The 16,826-nt window shown below is 47.7% G+C and overlaps 1 protein-coding gene across 1 annotated transcript; it reads right to left on the reverse strand.

Annotated features, from left to right (window-relative positions):
• Window positions 1-243: 243 nt before the first annotated feature.
• LOC122398919 (neural cell adhesion molecule 1) lies at window positions 244-15,866 on the reverse strand. Its single transcript, XM_043399184.1, has 12 exons — window positions 15,761-15,866; window positions 7,899-8,055; window positions 5,266-5,477; window positions 5,094-5,204; window positions 4,774-4,989; window positions 2,819-3,115; window positions 2,622-2,752; window positions 2,408-2,567; window positions 2,043-2,345; window positions 1,212-1,673; window positions 596-805; window positions 244-353 (listed from the first exon to the last, which is right to left on the reverse strand). Exons 1-12 carry the CDS (start codon window positions 15,864-15,866, stop codon window positions 310-312), a joined length of 2,409 nt encoding a protein of 802 aa, XP_043255119.1. The 3' UTR covers window positions 244-309.
• Window positions 15,867-16,826: the final 960 nt, after the last annotated feature.

Raw genomic sequence — 16,826 nt, forward strand, 5'->3', positions numbered from 1 at the left:
TACTAGCGCAAAAGTGGTCCGTGGCGCAATAAATAAACGCTGTAAAGCTCCGCCGTCTGATCGACGCTTCAAAAGACACTTTCACGAATACGATCGCGAAGCACAGGTACAGGAATTGTGGAAAGAGTGTTCGATCACCGGATCAGACGCATAATGCACTTGCTACTTCCTACATCTTATCGAACTACGCCTTACGTCTACGAGAATAGGCACTTTCGCCCCGGTATATCTACATACAGGACGTCGAGGAAAGCGTATTACATATAATACACGAGGACGAGTATATCGGTTAACCCTAACTGTACAAAACTAGTCGTGCAGGTCGATCTCCACTCTCTGCAGAAGATCCGGTTCTGAAAGAAAACGAATCGACCCTCGTATCATTCGAAATAAATATTTTCAGCGTTGCTTTAAGGGGGTGATCGAAGCTCGAAATCCTCAAGGAACATTTTATTGTACGCTGTACAAAAGCGAACTGTAAATTTGTAATTCTTCCGTGTATCCATTTCCTAAGAGCGAAAGGATAAAGGTCGTTCGTAGACTCGACTACCACCCTAAAACGCGCACTCGAATATTCTATCGAAGAGTGCTTTACCGTTTCGATTTTCCTCGACGTACAGGCTCGTTCTTTGAGACCGTCTGCTATCGCCGGAGTATCTGATCCTGGGCTCGATCCTTTGAGCGGAAACGTAGCTGGGGATGGTAAAATCGTCCGGTCCGTCTTTGACCGGGGAGCTGGTCCTTCTTCTGCAGACCGCCAGTCCGATGATCACTCCGATGCCGATCAGGATCAAGGCCACCGCACCTTCGATCCAAAAAGAGTTTTTCTTACTCGTGACCACGCGTGAAAAACTTTCTACCCGTTACGAGTACTCTTGACATTATCTCTCGACATGCTTTCAATTTTAGAAAGCGTCAGAAGTAAAAGATGAATATATTTCTAATCATTAACGATCGTGGTACGTTGGAAATATTGGTCGTCGTCTGGTTACCGAAGTACACCACGTATTGTTGATTTTTAGATTGATTAAATTACTTGTATCTCTCCGTAGGGTTTGATAATTGAGTATTACTTGCCCGTTGATATTAAAAGATAAAGAAAAGCTACTAAATACTAACACCAGCGTAATAGACAACAACGGGGCTCTTACGATCACTGACGTTAAGCACTGTTGACCTGTGACCGCTTAGAAAAAACAATTGATCACTACCTGTACCTGTCAGGGCAATGACGATGATCAGATTCTCCGAGCTGGCCGTCGGGAGGGCCTTCTTCAGGTCCTCCAGGAAGACGCCTGTCCTCTCCAGCTTGCCACCGATGGGTTCAACGACCCTGACGTGCTCCAATAGCGCAGGCTCGCTCTTGCCCTGGCCGTTCACGGCGTACACGTATAAAGTGTAGTCGAAACCGGGGTCAAGGTCGTGCAGCTGGAAGTTGGGCCTGACGTTCTTCTCCTGATAGACGGCTGGCACCTCCCCCACCGTTCCCTGATCGCTCTGCGGCGCGTGGAGCGTGGGCGAGTTCACCTGGATGGCTCCCGGTTGCCTCGGGATGCCCCGAACTTCCAGTAAAAAGTACTGCGGCGAACCACCGTCCGCGCCGGGTATACAATTCACTTCCAACGAGCTGGTCTCGTTCTGCAAGGAACAGTCGAACGGCGGCTGCGGTGGCTCTGCGAGAATCGCAACGTTTGTTCGGTTAGAAACGTATCCCCGAGTGTTTCATTGCTTCGAGCACAGATTCGGCTTTTAAAGTCGATAAATTAGGAAACGAACCAAGTGCTAACCCTTTGCACTCGAAAACTGTTATATAACTACTTCAAAACAATAATATCGTTGTTTAGCTATGATGGATGTCCTATCAGAGGGGACAGCCGAGTGCAAAGGGTTAATTTCAAGGTGTAAATGTTCCGAATCCGCCCTTAAAGCGTTACGAAGCATCCAGGAAAGCGCACGAGTATCGGATTACGGGCACACGCGCGCATCCGTCTCGAATTCTTTCATGGAATTCGTTCCAGTTGTCGGTTTCGAAGGGCACGTACTCCCCGGCACGACGTTGAATATACAGGGCGCCCTTTGTCTGCCGACGCTGTTGCTTGCCCAGCAGGCGAGTGTCCCGAAGTCGGTGTCGACGGTTGGAGTGTAATCCAGAACGCTAACGAGCCCGTTATTCTGAGCCCTGGAGTTCTGCACCGGCAACACGTCGCCTCGCGTCCCGTTGTACGTCCAAAAGAACCTCACCGCGTCCTCCGGGACCGCGTCGACCTCGCATCGCAACGACACCGTTTCGCGACGGGCGGCGGTGATCTCGCGTCGCTCGTGACCCGCCCGACATCTTGGCGCATCTTTCGAGACAATCACGGAAACTCTTACTAACGAACGGTTACACGGGAACGTGAACACTTACATTTCATGTGAACGAACAGCGGCGCGCCACGACCCTCGCCGACGGGATTGATCGCCGCGCACGAGTACTCGCCGGCGTGCGCCAGGGTGAGCACCCTCAGGGTCAGGGTGTTCGAGGCGATCAGAGTGCCACCGGCCACGTCGTGCTCCAACCTGTCGTCCTGGAACGTCCTTTCGTAGTCTCGATTCTAATTAGAACGGTCGAAAATACTCACGTCGTGGTACCAGATGATCCTGGTCGGGGATGGATTGCTGTGCACGTCGCAGATCAATTTCACGTCGTCACCCTCTCTGATCATGTCCAGTATGTACCCTGTCGCTAGATGCACGCCTACAGTTGGAGCATCTGCGAAACCGGAAAAGCTTATTCGCTGTTACGATTTTCCTGGCGTTTCGAGGAAGGTAGACTCACAGGCGACGTTCAGGACTTTAGTGTGCTCGAGGACCCCGCCGGGAAATCGGGGATTTTCGGCTCTGCAAATTAATTCCTTGCCGTCGTCGTCCTTGCCCAACGCCAGAGCCAGCTTGCTCACCGTGGAGTTGCTCCTCTGCGTGGTGGACACGTTAGGCTCGCCTATCGTCTGCCCGTTCAGGCTCCAAATGATCCTCGCGGCTGGCGAGCTTCCCCACGTCTCGCAACGAGCCGCGATCGGACGACCCGCGTAGATCTGGTCCTCGTTCATCACGATCTTCACTATCGCTGGCTTCACTGAGAAAAATAGACGGTCATCGTGTTTGTTAGACCTTTTTTAAGGACATTGTACCACTAGGAACCGCATGAATACATCATAAATGTTTGTACATCGCGGATGTATAGGGCGATTCTTCGGTCCGGAGACTCTACAAGAATGTCACTGCCTATCAAACGATCCTCTTGTAAGGAATTTTTTCGTTCGACGTGTTTTTTTTGTGCCTCGTAGCTGTTGGACCGATTCCCCTAGGACTCGCAGGCGCGTAAAAAATTTGGCCAGAAGGACGTGTCCCGTTGGTTGGCCCGCCACGGCGAAAATAACGGGTCGAGGGAGCCACGTGTTCGCCACCCGAACCGCGTATTTTTACTTTCGACGCCGATTCCACGAAATGCGACCGTCAAAGGAGTTAAGAAGGTCCGCGCGAAATCGCTGGAATTCATCGCGCTTCCGCTGCGGGTCACTCGCTTCGACTATATTTAAATTTCTTTCTTCTGCTGCGTCGTCGTGGCTGCAGGACACTCGCGCGAATATGAGCAATAGGGCGAAACGCGAGGCACGCGGACAATAGGGTGGCCCTTCGGGTATGGGGGTCGACGTTTAAACGCCACGATTTATATTTAGACACGTTTCAACGCAGAAACATTTCTGTGCGTGAAACAAACATGTATATTGCAAAATAAAATACAGTCCTCGATCGTTCGGGTCGGGTAATATCAACTGAAATACGATTCAACGAACGCGTACTGCGTGCTCCGATATTTTTCCCCGGTTTAAAAATTCTCTGAACCACGTCTTATGTGGGTCGAATAGATAAGTCAATGGATGGGTAGTCGTTAAAGCATACCTATGTATGTGTTTTCGTTACAGATTATAGTACGTAACCGACCTAAACCAACTGACCGTTGTTCATGGGATTAGGAGGACACGGTAGGTGCAGATAGAACACCCAGCCAGGACAAAATGCCTGCGGAATAGTGGTGCAAAATTATTTAGACAAACACAGGAATCTCAAATCAATTTAAATTTAAAAGTCCTGATAATACTACTTTTAAAAATTCATTGATCGAGGTCTGATCGTTTAAAAAAATAAACGGTTCTCCGTTCTTTGCCTTTCGTCTCACATTCGCACTTTCTATCAGGAAATAGGAGGAAGCCTCGTGTTTCGAGTGTCAAAGGATCCTCGAATCTCGTTGCGTATCAATCTACGGGGTTGACGAGTCGCGATAAACGCGAATGGTTCGCGTAAGATCGTGTTTTTCCCGCGGAAGGTATCGACGGAACGGAAATAAAACGAGATCCGCAGCACGTGCGCGCCGAAACTACGTTCGCGATCGTTTTTAGAGCGCGTTAGATTCAAAGAAGCGACCTTGAAGAGCGTGCGCGCCTTCGTTCTGTTTTATTCCCAGCAGATGTTACGCTCGCGGTCGGCTTTTTTTCAAACATTGCATCGGCTTCCTTCGTTCCTGAAGGCGCTTGGGGAACGTTAACGAGCTACTTGGAATACCGGTACGAGTACTGTGCGTGCACGAGAAGTTCATTGCAAGAAAGGGGAATACAATCGAAACAGAAGAAAATTTAGAGATGGATTGATACAGAATTGATTTAAAAAATAAATCCAATCTCGTACTCGTTGAGGGTGATCGATAAAAGTGAATTTCGAGGCTAAGATACTCACGATAAATGTCCAGGGGAACTTCTCGAACGATCGGTGCGGCCATAGGTGTGGATTGGGCTCTGCACTCGAGCTTGGTGCCCCACAACGACCTGGTCACCTTGTCGATGAAGAGGTGGTTCACCGTGAATTTGCTGGGCGAACCGATGGAGACGGTGTCGACGACGCTGTCCAGGATCTCGCCGTCCTTCCACCACGTTACGGACGGTCTCGGTCTTCCTGCATCGTTCAAAGGAGCTATTAACGCGAGTTTCGCGGTAAGCAAGCCAGGAAATCGAACTCTGAAACGTTAATCGCTCAGCAGGAAAGGAGGATCAATTTACCCCCAGACACCTGGCAGGTCAAGGCGAGGTTGTAGCCCTCGAGGAACGGTCCACCCACCCCCGTCACTTCTCGCCCTTGGGCATCGTATATCACAGGCTTCGTCGGCTCCTCTGGAGAAAAAGGAACTCGTCAAAGACTTCGACAACGGAGAAACCTTAACTCGATACACACCGACCAGCGTAAGATTCACTCGAAAGTTCCGCGTCGGAGAGTCGATGAAGTCTACCCTACACCTGAAGATTCCCTGATCCTTGAACGTGACCTTGGTCACTTTCAACTTGGCCCGGTGGCCGTCACCGATCTGGAAGTACGTCCTCCTGCCGAGATCGTCGCTGATCGCCCAGTGAATGGCGGTAGAGAGATCTCCGCTCCTCGCGTCTAGGCTGAAAACACAGGTAAACGAACTTCGGTCGCTCTCTCGTCTATCAGCAATCCTTGGACAATTAAATCTAACTTATCTATAGGTCTGGGTTAGATGTGGGAATTCATGTCGGGTTAGACGTTGATCAGAATAGTCTTCTAGATTTTTGATTATTTGAAAGGGGCGTATTTTGTATTTTTGTAGTCGTCCCTTGGGGGTTCTGTCACCTGTTGCTGATAACCCTGTATACTAAAACCATGGCGACTATAAGCTCAAAGCAGTGTATATCAGTCGGGGTAGTTAAGAAATATTTTTTTGGACATCTAAGAACAGGGTTTGCTCACCCTCGATGGTTCGTTGATTTTTTTAGCAGACAAAAAAAAGGGAACTCATTCTGACGAAAATAGTGTGCTTTTCTACGACCAACGTCACGTGATCAGATTTATAGTACGTGTTTCTTTTTAAACTTCTTGGAAGTAGCGAACGCGACCCGTAGTCTTTTTAATCGAAAGGATCTCAAGATCAGAGTATCGAGGTGACCGGGTTAGGGTTTCCTGTCGATCCGCGCGTCGGAATTTCTTGGCTCGATCGACGAGTCAACGATCGAACGACGCGGGGATAAGTTGACGTTTCCGGGGGTGGAAAAAGAAGCTGGTAAACACCGCGCGGACCGGCAGTTGGCCAGTTTCGGTGACTAACTCTAGCGCGCGCGGTCTATTCGCGGCGCGAAAAAGTATAGTTGGCAAGCGCGCAGTCAGCGAATTTAGATTCCCCCGCGAACGGTTGACCGTTACGCAACGTTGAGGAGGAAATCGCCCGGAGGGGGAGGGCCGGGAACGCGCGGGAAAAGAACCAATTCGCAGTCGATTTCCTTTGGTACCCGTGGCGCCGGTTACAAACGCCCCGGTTTATGTTGTTCCAGCGTCGCGGCTGGTCCCACGCCTCGGATTTCCATGCTTTTTTCACGTCCAGCGGGTTTTATGGAAACGCTTTCGGTGCAAACAACCAGGACCAGCAAAGACTTCGAAAGCCGCCTGCATCGGGCTCGTCTCGCGTGTCGGTCGTTTCCTCGGGTTGTATTTTTTTACGATCGTCCTTTGACGCGAGGCAGGCCCACGATGCTGGCCCACGTGGTGGAAAATATTTTTTTCACGAACGTGGATGCTCGGTTTACCCGGCCGAGTTTGCCCCTCTTCGTAAATAAACGCTGCGCGATGTTCGCGCGGATTTGTCAGCACGAAACGACGTTCGATCGGTCGCTTTATTTGTGGAGGAACTTCGCCCCGGAATTTCTTAATACCGGGGCGAAGCCAAACCGCCGGTTCGCGGAGGCTCTTGTTTATTTACGTTGTCCCGATCTACCTCAATTTATCTTTCGTTTATGCGATCGAGGCGCGGATGATTCGTCAGGAATTTATATTCGACGCTCTCTCGGTGTTCGAACTCTGGCAACGATGGCTGTCTTCGGTGCACGACGTCGACCCCGTGGGCGCACAATAGACGAAAGTGCAGCGCCCGGTGCAACCGTAAAAAGAGAGTTCCGGGGCTCGAGATATTTCGAGTCCCGATCTCTCAGAACAATGGCATCCGCGAATATTAAGCGTGGCCGAGATCCGGCGGTTCGCGTCGCGGCGGACGTTCATTTTTCCCCGCAAAACGGTTCCCGTGAACCGCGAAACTGGTAAGCCCCCAGAAGGTACGGTGTTTCGCGAAACGGTGCCGAAAAAAATCGGGCAACGAAAACGACTGCGGTTTTTCGGCGGCGGTCGCGGTCGCTTGCGGCTAACTGTTGCTCTTCAGCAATCGCGGAAATAGGATCGCGGGGGTTTTCGCGCGGAAAACGGTAGCGAAAAAGAATATTTACAAATTCTGTTTCCATCGTGGATGCTCTAAGCACGGATCGAGAGGGGCGAAAGCGGAGCAACCGCTGGGAAATATTATTTTAAAGTCGTAATAATTTTTTCGTCGACGAAATAGGAGGAATATTCCTGGACGAGAAGAGTCTCTTTATATTCTGGCTTTGTGGATAATTTAACCCTCGAGTGGAATCCCAACTGAATTATTTTATTTAATGTTGATTTTTTAAAGCATTTAAAGAATAATAAACTAATGGAGGATTAGATAAATTTTCGAGTAATTACATTCAGATATATTATACGGTATTAGTATAAACTTGTAGAGGACCGCAGCTGCTCCAATAATCTATTCATGGGTTAACTAATACTGTGGTTTAGAAGTTAGTTGAAATAACGATATTCACATGAAATGGGATACTTTTTGGGAGGTTGATTTCAGTTATGATTATTGAAATAAATATCCCAAGAGTACTGAAAATTTGCAAGCTGATAATACGTTTAATTCTGGAAATTCTTCGAGACTGAAACGTATCTCGAAAGAATGCCCAGTTTCGCCGTATAATGATCCAAGGGAGAGAAAAGGTTACCTGTAGAGGGGTATTCCAACAGAGTCCTTGAACCAGAGCACCATGTTGACGGAGTCGGTCGGTGTCGGGGGTGTGATGTCGCATGGCAATTCGACGTCTTCACCCTCGTTAGCCCACACCAACCTCAACGGCGCTGTAAGAGTGTAAATCGTAGGACCTTAAAGAAATGTACACAAAAGCACGTGTTTTTTTAGCAACTCTTGGGCAGTCTGATTAAAAATTACGATTACCACGATACATTACTCGTAATTATTAGTTCTCGAAACTCTGTTTCACATTCGTTTGGATTACAGTATATAATATAAAGTAAATGATACTTTTGCACTCGTCGTCTCGAGTTTTCTTACTAGCCTGCATTTTCGTGCTTTTTAAAAGAACCAAAGAGATTCGCGTAGGCGACGAAAGGTCCCTCCAGCGAGTTTCTTCGGGCACTCGGTCCCTCGTTAAGGGTGACACGACAGATTGGAGAAAGCGGTGCTAATGAAGCGATTCCCTGACACTGGGGCTGTCGTCGCGACGAACTCAAACCGTGCATAATACACGTGCAACCGTCCTCCACTCCCCCCATTGTGGTCGTTACGATTCCAGCACGGCCTGTCGGGCTGTTCCGAGCAGCGTTTCGATTCCGAACACCCGGATGATTCGATCGTTTCGCGATACAGAAACGCGAGACCCGCCCGCGTAACGGATGCCAAGAGAGAATGAGCGAGTTATCAATGGCATACCGTCGTGTGCATTAACACCGGTTTCTCACGCACGTGTGCGGTCGCGCTATATCGTTTCTATTTTCTCCGCGTGCAGAATCTTCGTAACATCGCGACGATTCTAAGTTTAAGTCGCGCGCGATGATGCATCGTCCCGATACCAGCGAATTTCGAAGTCCGCGCGATGCTAGAACCCCTCTTCTCAAACTTTGAAATCGGTATATTCTCGGTGCTCTTTTATCCAACTAACGCTAGGCGAATTCAAAGTTTTCTTTGGATACTTCGAACTCCATCTTATTATTCGGGGAATTTTTAAATTGGACTTTTCGAAGCGAAATTTAGGTAATCATTAATCTCTGTATATAACCACTCTATGTCGAACTCTCGTTTGCTGAGCTCGACACACTCGAGAGAACTTCGATGGGACGAAATTTCTGTAACTCGATGATTTCAGCTGGTCCCTGTGGATTCTAGTTACCGGGATTCGAAATTGAAAGCTGAATGATTCATCTTTTATATCGTTAAATGTAACCTTCCGTGCTTTACAAGCTTCGAGGAGAGTTGTTAGGGATAGAAACGTTCAACCAACGAATCACATCTGAGTCTCTTTTCAAATATCATCTTTCATGCTTCATCGTCCGCAAAGAGGATTTTTCCTGTCGCCGGGGATAGAAACGTTCGACTAACGAATCGCCCCGTTCATTTAGGGAATCATCGTTGCAGCCGGGGCGTTGGAGAGATTGAAATCGACGCGATAAGCGTCGGGTCGTGTTCGCGTGTCCCATTCCGTCGTTTCGCGTTTTCGATTTTCCATGCCGCGCAGCTTTTTCGTGTTCGCGTAGCGTAACGCGCCGCTGAAAGGCGAACGACCGAGGCCAGTTTGTCTTCTCGACAGAGCGTTTCATCGCCGCGATGCGTGGCCACGCGCTCCGATCGGTGAAATACACGCTCCCGGGGCCCGCCATTGCGTAATCTCCCGTGAATTATCTTTTTTGGGGGCTCGACCGGGGCCAGAGATGGACAAAACCTCGCTCGAACAAAAATATCGCGTCGCGATTTATTCCCCGGGCTTAATCGATCACACAGCTATCCAAACAGGCGTCCGTTCGACGTGAAATATAATTTCACTGCGCCGTTCGGATTATAATTTCACTCGTTATTTTATTCCATCGTCTCTGAACGCAACTCGAGGGATCAGTGGCTGTTGCGTTGTCCGACGAGTTCGTGCTGTTTTTATTCTACACAATATTTTTATAACGTACCTAGATCTTCGCGATGAAACAATTGTTTTATACCAAACATCCGTCCCTCGCCTCTTCCCCGACTTTTATCGAACAGACGTGGAAGTCTTCGATCATAATAAATCTTTCGCGTCGCGCCAAAAGTTCAAACGACGGTATTCGCGTTTGGCTCGGGAAATAAGGTTACTTAATTACGATCTCGGGCGCATCGAGTGCGGCGTAACCCTAATTTTGGCCCCGATGGGCGTAAACGGGCGACTGGTTGTCCAAACAATCGCCTCTCCGGGACGCGTGGCGTCGCGTACCAAAATAGAATTCCGATATCCGTAGGAAATAGGTAAAGATTCGTAGAAAGAATCTGTACGTCCGAGTGTACCGTTATGTAAATAATGCTCGAGGGGCAACCGTTGTTATTTTTGTATCGCGCGCGTTAGGAAACCGCGCTTCCGCCGGAGTCGTCTATTTTCGTGTCCCCCGTCGTCCACGACTTTTCCCGTCCTGTTCCTCGCCCCGATACGGCATCTTTCGCGAATCGAATCCGCGGCCGTTTAAAAATTGCCCATTAAAATAATTTACGAGCCACGAACACGAGCCACCGCAACAACGTGAAAATAAGAACGAACCGCGCCGCCGCGGCGTCGCTCGCACAATATGGAATTAATTTGCGTGTTTTTATCGGCGCCTATCTGCATATTTCAGACGTTGGATAACACCTCGCGCAATTTCCTGCCCTTTGTTTCGCGTCTCGAAGGCATTCCCCCATTGTACAGCCACGTAACAGATCGATGACATTCCTTCGACGGTTTCACGTTTTCGCGACGCTTCGAATTTTTATTCTACCACGGGAAACATTCCGCGATTCAACGCCTGTCTTCGTTTTCACCAGCAACGAAGCTCCCTGTCTTTCACTCGTCGAAACTGCTGTCTGCGATCCGGAACTTTAAATATTAAATTAAAATGCGCCAAGCAAAAATTCTTATTCGCGTATGTAAAAATTATGTTCGTAATTTCTATCGAAAGTTGCATTTCCTCGACTATTTGTCGTTCGAATCCCCTCTGTGCAAATAAATGCACCGTCGTAGGTTGACTGTCGCGACTCGTCCGTTTCTTCTTGGCGGATACCTGGGACGTATTACGTTTTATTAAATTCATGTTAGCCTCTCGCGTTATCTCTTTCGAATCTACCACCCCCTCACGGCCGCGCTTTAGTAAATTCCGTTCCCGAGTAATTCTACTTCCTCGTGCCAACACCTGTTGCTGCCCTACCGAGAAGAAGTTCGGTTTTCCAATAAAATTCCAACTGTCACCACCTACGTTCTCCGGTTCGATGGTTGTTCCCGGTCGTTTTGGAAGCGAGCGTCTCCGTTGTTCCCGGGCTTATTGAAAATCCAAAGGATGACTGCGAGCGCGATTAAACGGTCCTGGGAGACGGGGAATCCAAGGGGGGGGGGCGGGATTCCTCTTGGTGGCCAGGGTCGATTGGGACCGTGAAATATGAACGACGAACGTGGTTTCGAGCTCGGTTCGGCTTGTAAAAAATTACGCTGGAGGAGGGTCCGGCTCCGGAAGACGTTCGGGGGCCGCGTCGTAGGTCCTTCGACGGTGGAATCGGTTCGATATTTCATCCGAGGACTTGTAATTATTTAGAACGACTCCTCCCATTATTCCCCGGGGCCGATTTGTAGCCGCGAGGACGCGAGATTAAAGTTCACCGTCGGAACGTCCCCGGGTTTTCCGGTACCTGTCCACAGGGCACAGCGTGACGAGTATATGGGAGCTTGGGACACAATTAATCACTCCTAAACCATTCAATTTTCGACCAAAATCCTCTACTATTAAAGATACATCGATTTATGGAGAAAAAATTAAGCCAATCTTAATTTCTTATCGAAGATAGATTTTTACCAATTTTCTCGTTTACCATTTGTTGTCATACGATCACCGAGTAATTTTTATTGGAAAATTCTTTTTGTCCATTGATCGAGAATGGTTGAAAAAATTGAATGTAGGATCAAAGGATAAAAAATGTTTTAAATCAATTTCAAGCATAATTTTTTTACGAGCAATTGAAAAATTCACTAAAAATTGTGAGTAGTAGTTATGAATTATAGACTTCAGTTTTTTTTATTTTTGTCCATTGCTCGTCACACTGTACAGCGGCGGACCGCCGACGCCCCCACCAAGGGTTGTTCTCGAGATAAAGGTATCCCGTTTGATCACTTTCTATGGTAATTTCATTCGCGCGTTTCTGCGTTCGGCGTTATTTGTTATTCAAACTTCGTCGGCTTCGAGGGGCCTTCGCGACGCCTCGAAACGATACTTATTCAAAATCCACGACACCCCTCCGTGGATTTGCTTGGAATCTGCGCGAGCGTAATCGAGGTTATCAATTTTCTCGAAATTGTATCGCCGTTGCGTTGCCAGGGAGGAACGAGGGCGTCGAAAGTCTGAATAAACGTATAAATTTTGGACGATTAAAGATAATTTAATGCGCCGTGCGTTGAAACAAAAGTGAAAAATCACTGGTTTCGAGAGATATACGGTCGGTCCATGATTCAACGTTATTTTGAACGATTTATGTGCATTTTCGCGATTTACCCGACTGCAACAAATTTATATCGGCCACGGCAAAAGTATATATCAGCGGATTTTTATAAAAAAAAACCGTCTCAATTACATTTTCCCCGATATATTTTTCGAGCACGTGTCAAGATGTAAGACATATTTTTTACAGCGTTCGAGAGGTGTGTTAGTTTAGCATTTATTTTTTGTAATGGTCGAAACGCGAGTGTATCGTTGTTTCGTATGGAAGAAACGAAGGCATAAAAATTCTGTGGGTGTACAATTATCCATATAACGCCCGAACTCGAAGTACGAGATAAGATTCGGTACGTGAGCACAGTAACCAACAGTTCTCGCCCCCTTCCTGGCCACTGACAATAACACAATTTAATAGATTTGAAAGCACTTTCCGCGATACCTATCGCGATGAAAATGAAATATAATGTTTGATAACTGTGCCAGAATTTCAATTTTCGTTTCGCTAAAATTGTACGTCGCATAGCAATTTCTCATACTGTTTAAATCATTTTTAATCTTTATTTTTCTTTTGTGTTTTGTACACCGTTCGTGCACGTAAAAAGTGAAATAAAGTTTAGCAAAGAACAACGAAACCTAGTACGATCGAGCACTTTATTCGCCCATTTATAAGTTTGAACAGGAACGAAATGTTTGCGTTTGTTTTGCGCTGTTTAATACGTCGACTATTCACTGACCCACACGTGGGGTCAGGGTGTTTTGTCCCGATAAATGTCGTCCAAACGATTAAACTGAAAGCTTAATTAAAGCTGGTAAACGCAGGTACGAGGGGCGGTCCAAGAACTTCCACGGAATGATGGGGGTAACAAGAACCGTTGTATTATTTTCCTCGTACAGAATATTCACCCTTGATTGAAATGCATTTACCGATTCTTTAAATTACTTCATTTATTCTCCACGAGTTCCAATTTCCATTCGTGGTCGATTGCACGCCGCAGGGTAATTTGTGGCCCTCGAAGGGCGTCGGGACGCTCGGGCGAAAAGTGGCACGCGCACTTTATGTGCTTTCGTTTCGCGGAAAGTGTTGCTTTCGCGGGTAGCTCGTTTCGAGCTGACGTTTACCGTTAAACAAACATGTAAAGATTCCTCCGGCGATACCTACAGGAACGATGATGGATCGCCGAGTGGCCCGCCTTCGTATTTACGCCTTCTAGCCCAAATATTTTCCCTCGAATAAAGGAATCGTTGGCGAATCTATTATCCGTCCCCGGCGGCAATATATTTATATTTTCGACCGATCCCCGGTTGGAATTCGAAACTCGCCGGTGGATCCTCCTCGAATTCCTTCCAACTTTCGACATCCCCTTCCAGCCTCTTCGGTTAAAAGCTACAAAAATCTGGCGTACAAAGAGCGTAACAGAACATCCCTAGACGCTGCGTTATTTTTTTTATCAATATTTCTTTCGGGTCCTTTATATAATAATCAATGAAAACCGATGAGTCCTTCGTAGGAATTACTTAACTTTTATAACACGCGTCTTTATCATCCGGAAACCCTTTTTATTCTGTTCTTTTTTATTCATAACATAATTTTATTTATACGACGTGAAGTGACACGAACGTAACCAAGATTTTCTGACGGTTTACGGGAAAATAAATGTTGCAAGCGGTAAACGCGTAGAATCGAATACAGCCGGGGGATATCAAAATCTTCTGGAACTTCGTCGAGGACATAACTTGGCTCGAAATACGATTACGATATCGCAACCACCGGGGTTCACACTGCTAATCCGTTCGCCAAATATACAAACATATAATGAACAGGCTTAGAATTATCGCGGCAGACGATAGCGGGATTATATTGGATCCAACCGTCCCCCGGTGCAAAATTTTCGAATCGATGGTAATCCAATTTCGAGCTGGTGAAATAAAGAAGTTTCAGCGATCCACAAAAAAAGTCAGGGAGTTTCTGCACCGGTGGCTCGTTCCTGTTTACCAAAATAAATACATTTTGGAAATTGACCGCGTCGGGAGGAGCGTGCAACGAGTGGGATCAAAATGAAGCGGCGCCTTTTTACGACGCCGAAAATAAGTCGCGCGAATTCTCTTGCCCGTGATCCCGCGGGGTGTTTGCCCACCGACCAAAAATATCCACCCGGTGGATTCGCCGAGAAGCTTCCTATTTTTCGATCGAAACATCGGTGACACAGAGTTTTTTATTTTTTATTTTGTAGATCCTCTCGTTTGCTCGGTTGATTTTCGGGCGTTGTCCGCCTTTGATGGACGGTCGAGGGAAACGGGGCGTTGATAATTAATAACGCAATTATCTCGGTTCGCGAACGTGACTAATGTTGGTAAATCGAAGCAACTCGTGTGCCATAGAACTCGCGCGTCTATTTTCGTCGACCCGCCGCGTTCCTTCGAATCGCAGAAAACGATCGACGCCGCGATCCAAACGATCCGACCGGGCAGTATCCACCAATTTATTTAGAAAATACCTATCGATGTGCAATAATTATCCGTACGTATAATAAAATTTCAGTCGAGAAGGAGAAATATCGTGGAAAACCATATTCCAAGCGATGAAAGATTGATAGAGCATCGCTGGGAAGAAAAAGCAGGAAATACGACGTCGTTAAAGACGATTGCTCGTATTTCTTAAGAAGCGTGTCGTAAAAAAGTCGATCGAATGCTAGGAACTACGAAAAGTTGTTGGCTCGTATGCGGGTGTGCGGGTCTATTTGAATCCTTCCGGTCGTTGTCGATAGGTGCTAACTTCTAACTTATTTAAATCGGGCCGAGGTCGACGGGCTCGTTTGCGACGAAATAAGCTTCGTAACGATTTGTTGTGCCACCTTTCTCTCGATCGGGACGCCATTCGAAACTACCGGTGGTCCACTTCGTTAATTACCTAGCTGGGGATCGCGTTCACGGTGTCTTTGAGGATGCTGCATGAAAGTGACCGAATCTAGGTGAAAAAATAAGTCGAAAATGTGGAGAACAATTTTTCGTACGGAGCTTCCTTCTTGGAATAAATCGATGTTGAATATTTTCGGGGCACGCGTATATTCGACTGTTACAGACATTTCCGACAATTTTTGAATCAATAACAAAATTCTTTCCCTATTAATTGGAACAGAAATGTCAATAATATAACGTAACACGCGTGCCCCACAAATATTCAAGTTCGATTTATTCCCAATTGAAGCCCCATACGAAAAAATGTCTCTCCTCGTTTTCGACTTATTTTTTCAAGTAGATTCATCCCTATCTAGCAGCAGTTCGTATCCGGTATAACGTACGATGGAAGTTTCTCTTCCGGAGACGTGTTCCCCGCGGCTTCGAACGAGTTCAAAATTGTCGCAGCTACGTTGCTTACCTTTGTTCTGAAATTCGGACGAATCCTCGGTGGCCGCGTTCGCCCGACGCGCTCGAAGTAGTATCAGCAAACTTGTCAGAAACACGTGTCCCGACGTGCGACGCATCTCGAACCGGCATACGAGAATCAGGCGTTCGAGCTGACGCGCGAAACACCGCCCCGTCCGATCGACGCCCCAGGAACATTCAAGATCCTGATCGATGCGTCGTCTGCCTCGTGCCCTCGCCGACAGCTGGATCAACGGCAATCTCTCTTGCAATATTTTAAATCGTACGCTCTTACGATAGATCGAGAACGAAAGAACGGCGAACACATCCTCGATGGCGCTCGATTACTCGCCCCAGGATCGATCCCCGTCACTTTGTCGAACGAAACAAATTATCCAAGATGTGGTTCTGGGTTTCTCGAAGAGCGGACCTCCCACGGTCAAAGTCGGTGGCCGAGAATCCTTTTCTATGGGCTTCCTCTCGACCTTTTTTCACCGATCGACGCTAGACGGTCACACGTGCTGGTTATTAGTCGCGTCACGTCGAGTCGCGAAATCTTTTGATTAACAAAACGAGCCGACGTTTTTTCACCCGCGTCTAAGCGACGCTCGGATCCCGTCTTTGTCCCTTTTCAGGCCCGTTCTTTCCTTCCACGTCCTTTGAATTCTTTTCGCTTTGTCAGAATTTTTGTCGCGCTAGTCTCGTTCGTTTTGCGCGTACCACCCCCGCCCGTTGCGCCCCTCCGCCCCGAACAATTTCAACTTTGATCTCGTCTTCAAAACGACTCGCGGGTTTTCTTATTCCCTTCGTTTTTCTCTCTGTTTTTCTTTTCCCCTCTGCGTGGCGTTCCCTTTGCGCGCGTTTGTTATTCCTGGATCGCGCCTTCCTTTTTTCTTTACCTCGCGTCGCGCGGTTTAAATTAGGATCCGGCGATCAGGTGGCTCTACAGCGCGTGCCCCGATGTTGTCCCTCCGCGTCGTTGCCGTGGAATTCCTTGGATTTCGATACAGTTCTCCGGAGCTCGCGAAACACCCCGACTTTCGTAGAATGCGAACGACACGCCCGGCAACCGTACACGC

Source organism: Colletes gigas, unplaced genomic scaffold, assembly GCF_013123115.1.
Source record: "Colletes gigas isolate AHSC1104 unplaced genomic scaffold, ASM1312311v1 Colletes_gigas_Sc00012, whole genome shotgun sequence".
Classification (NCBI taxonomy): domain Eukaryota; kingdom Metazoa; phylum Arthropoda; class Insecta; order Hymenoptera; family Colletidae; genus Colletes; species Colletes gigas.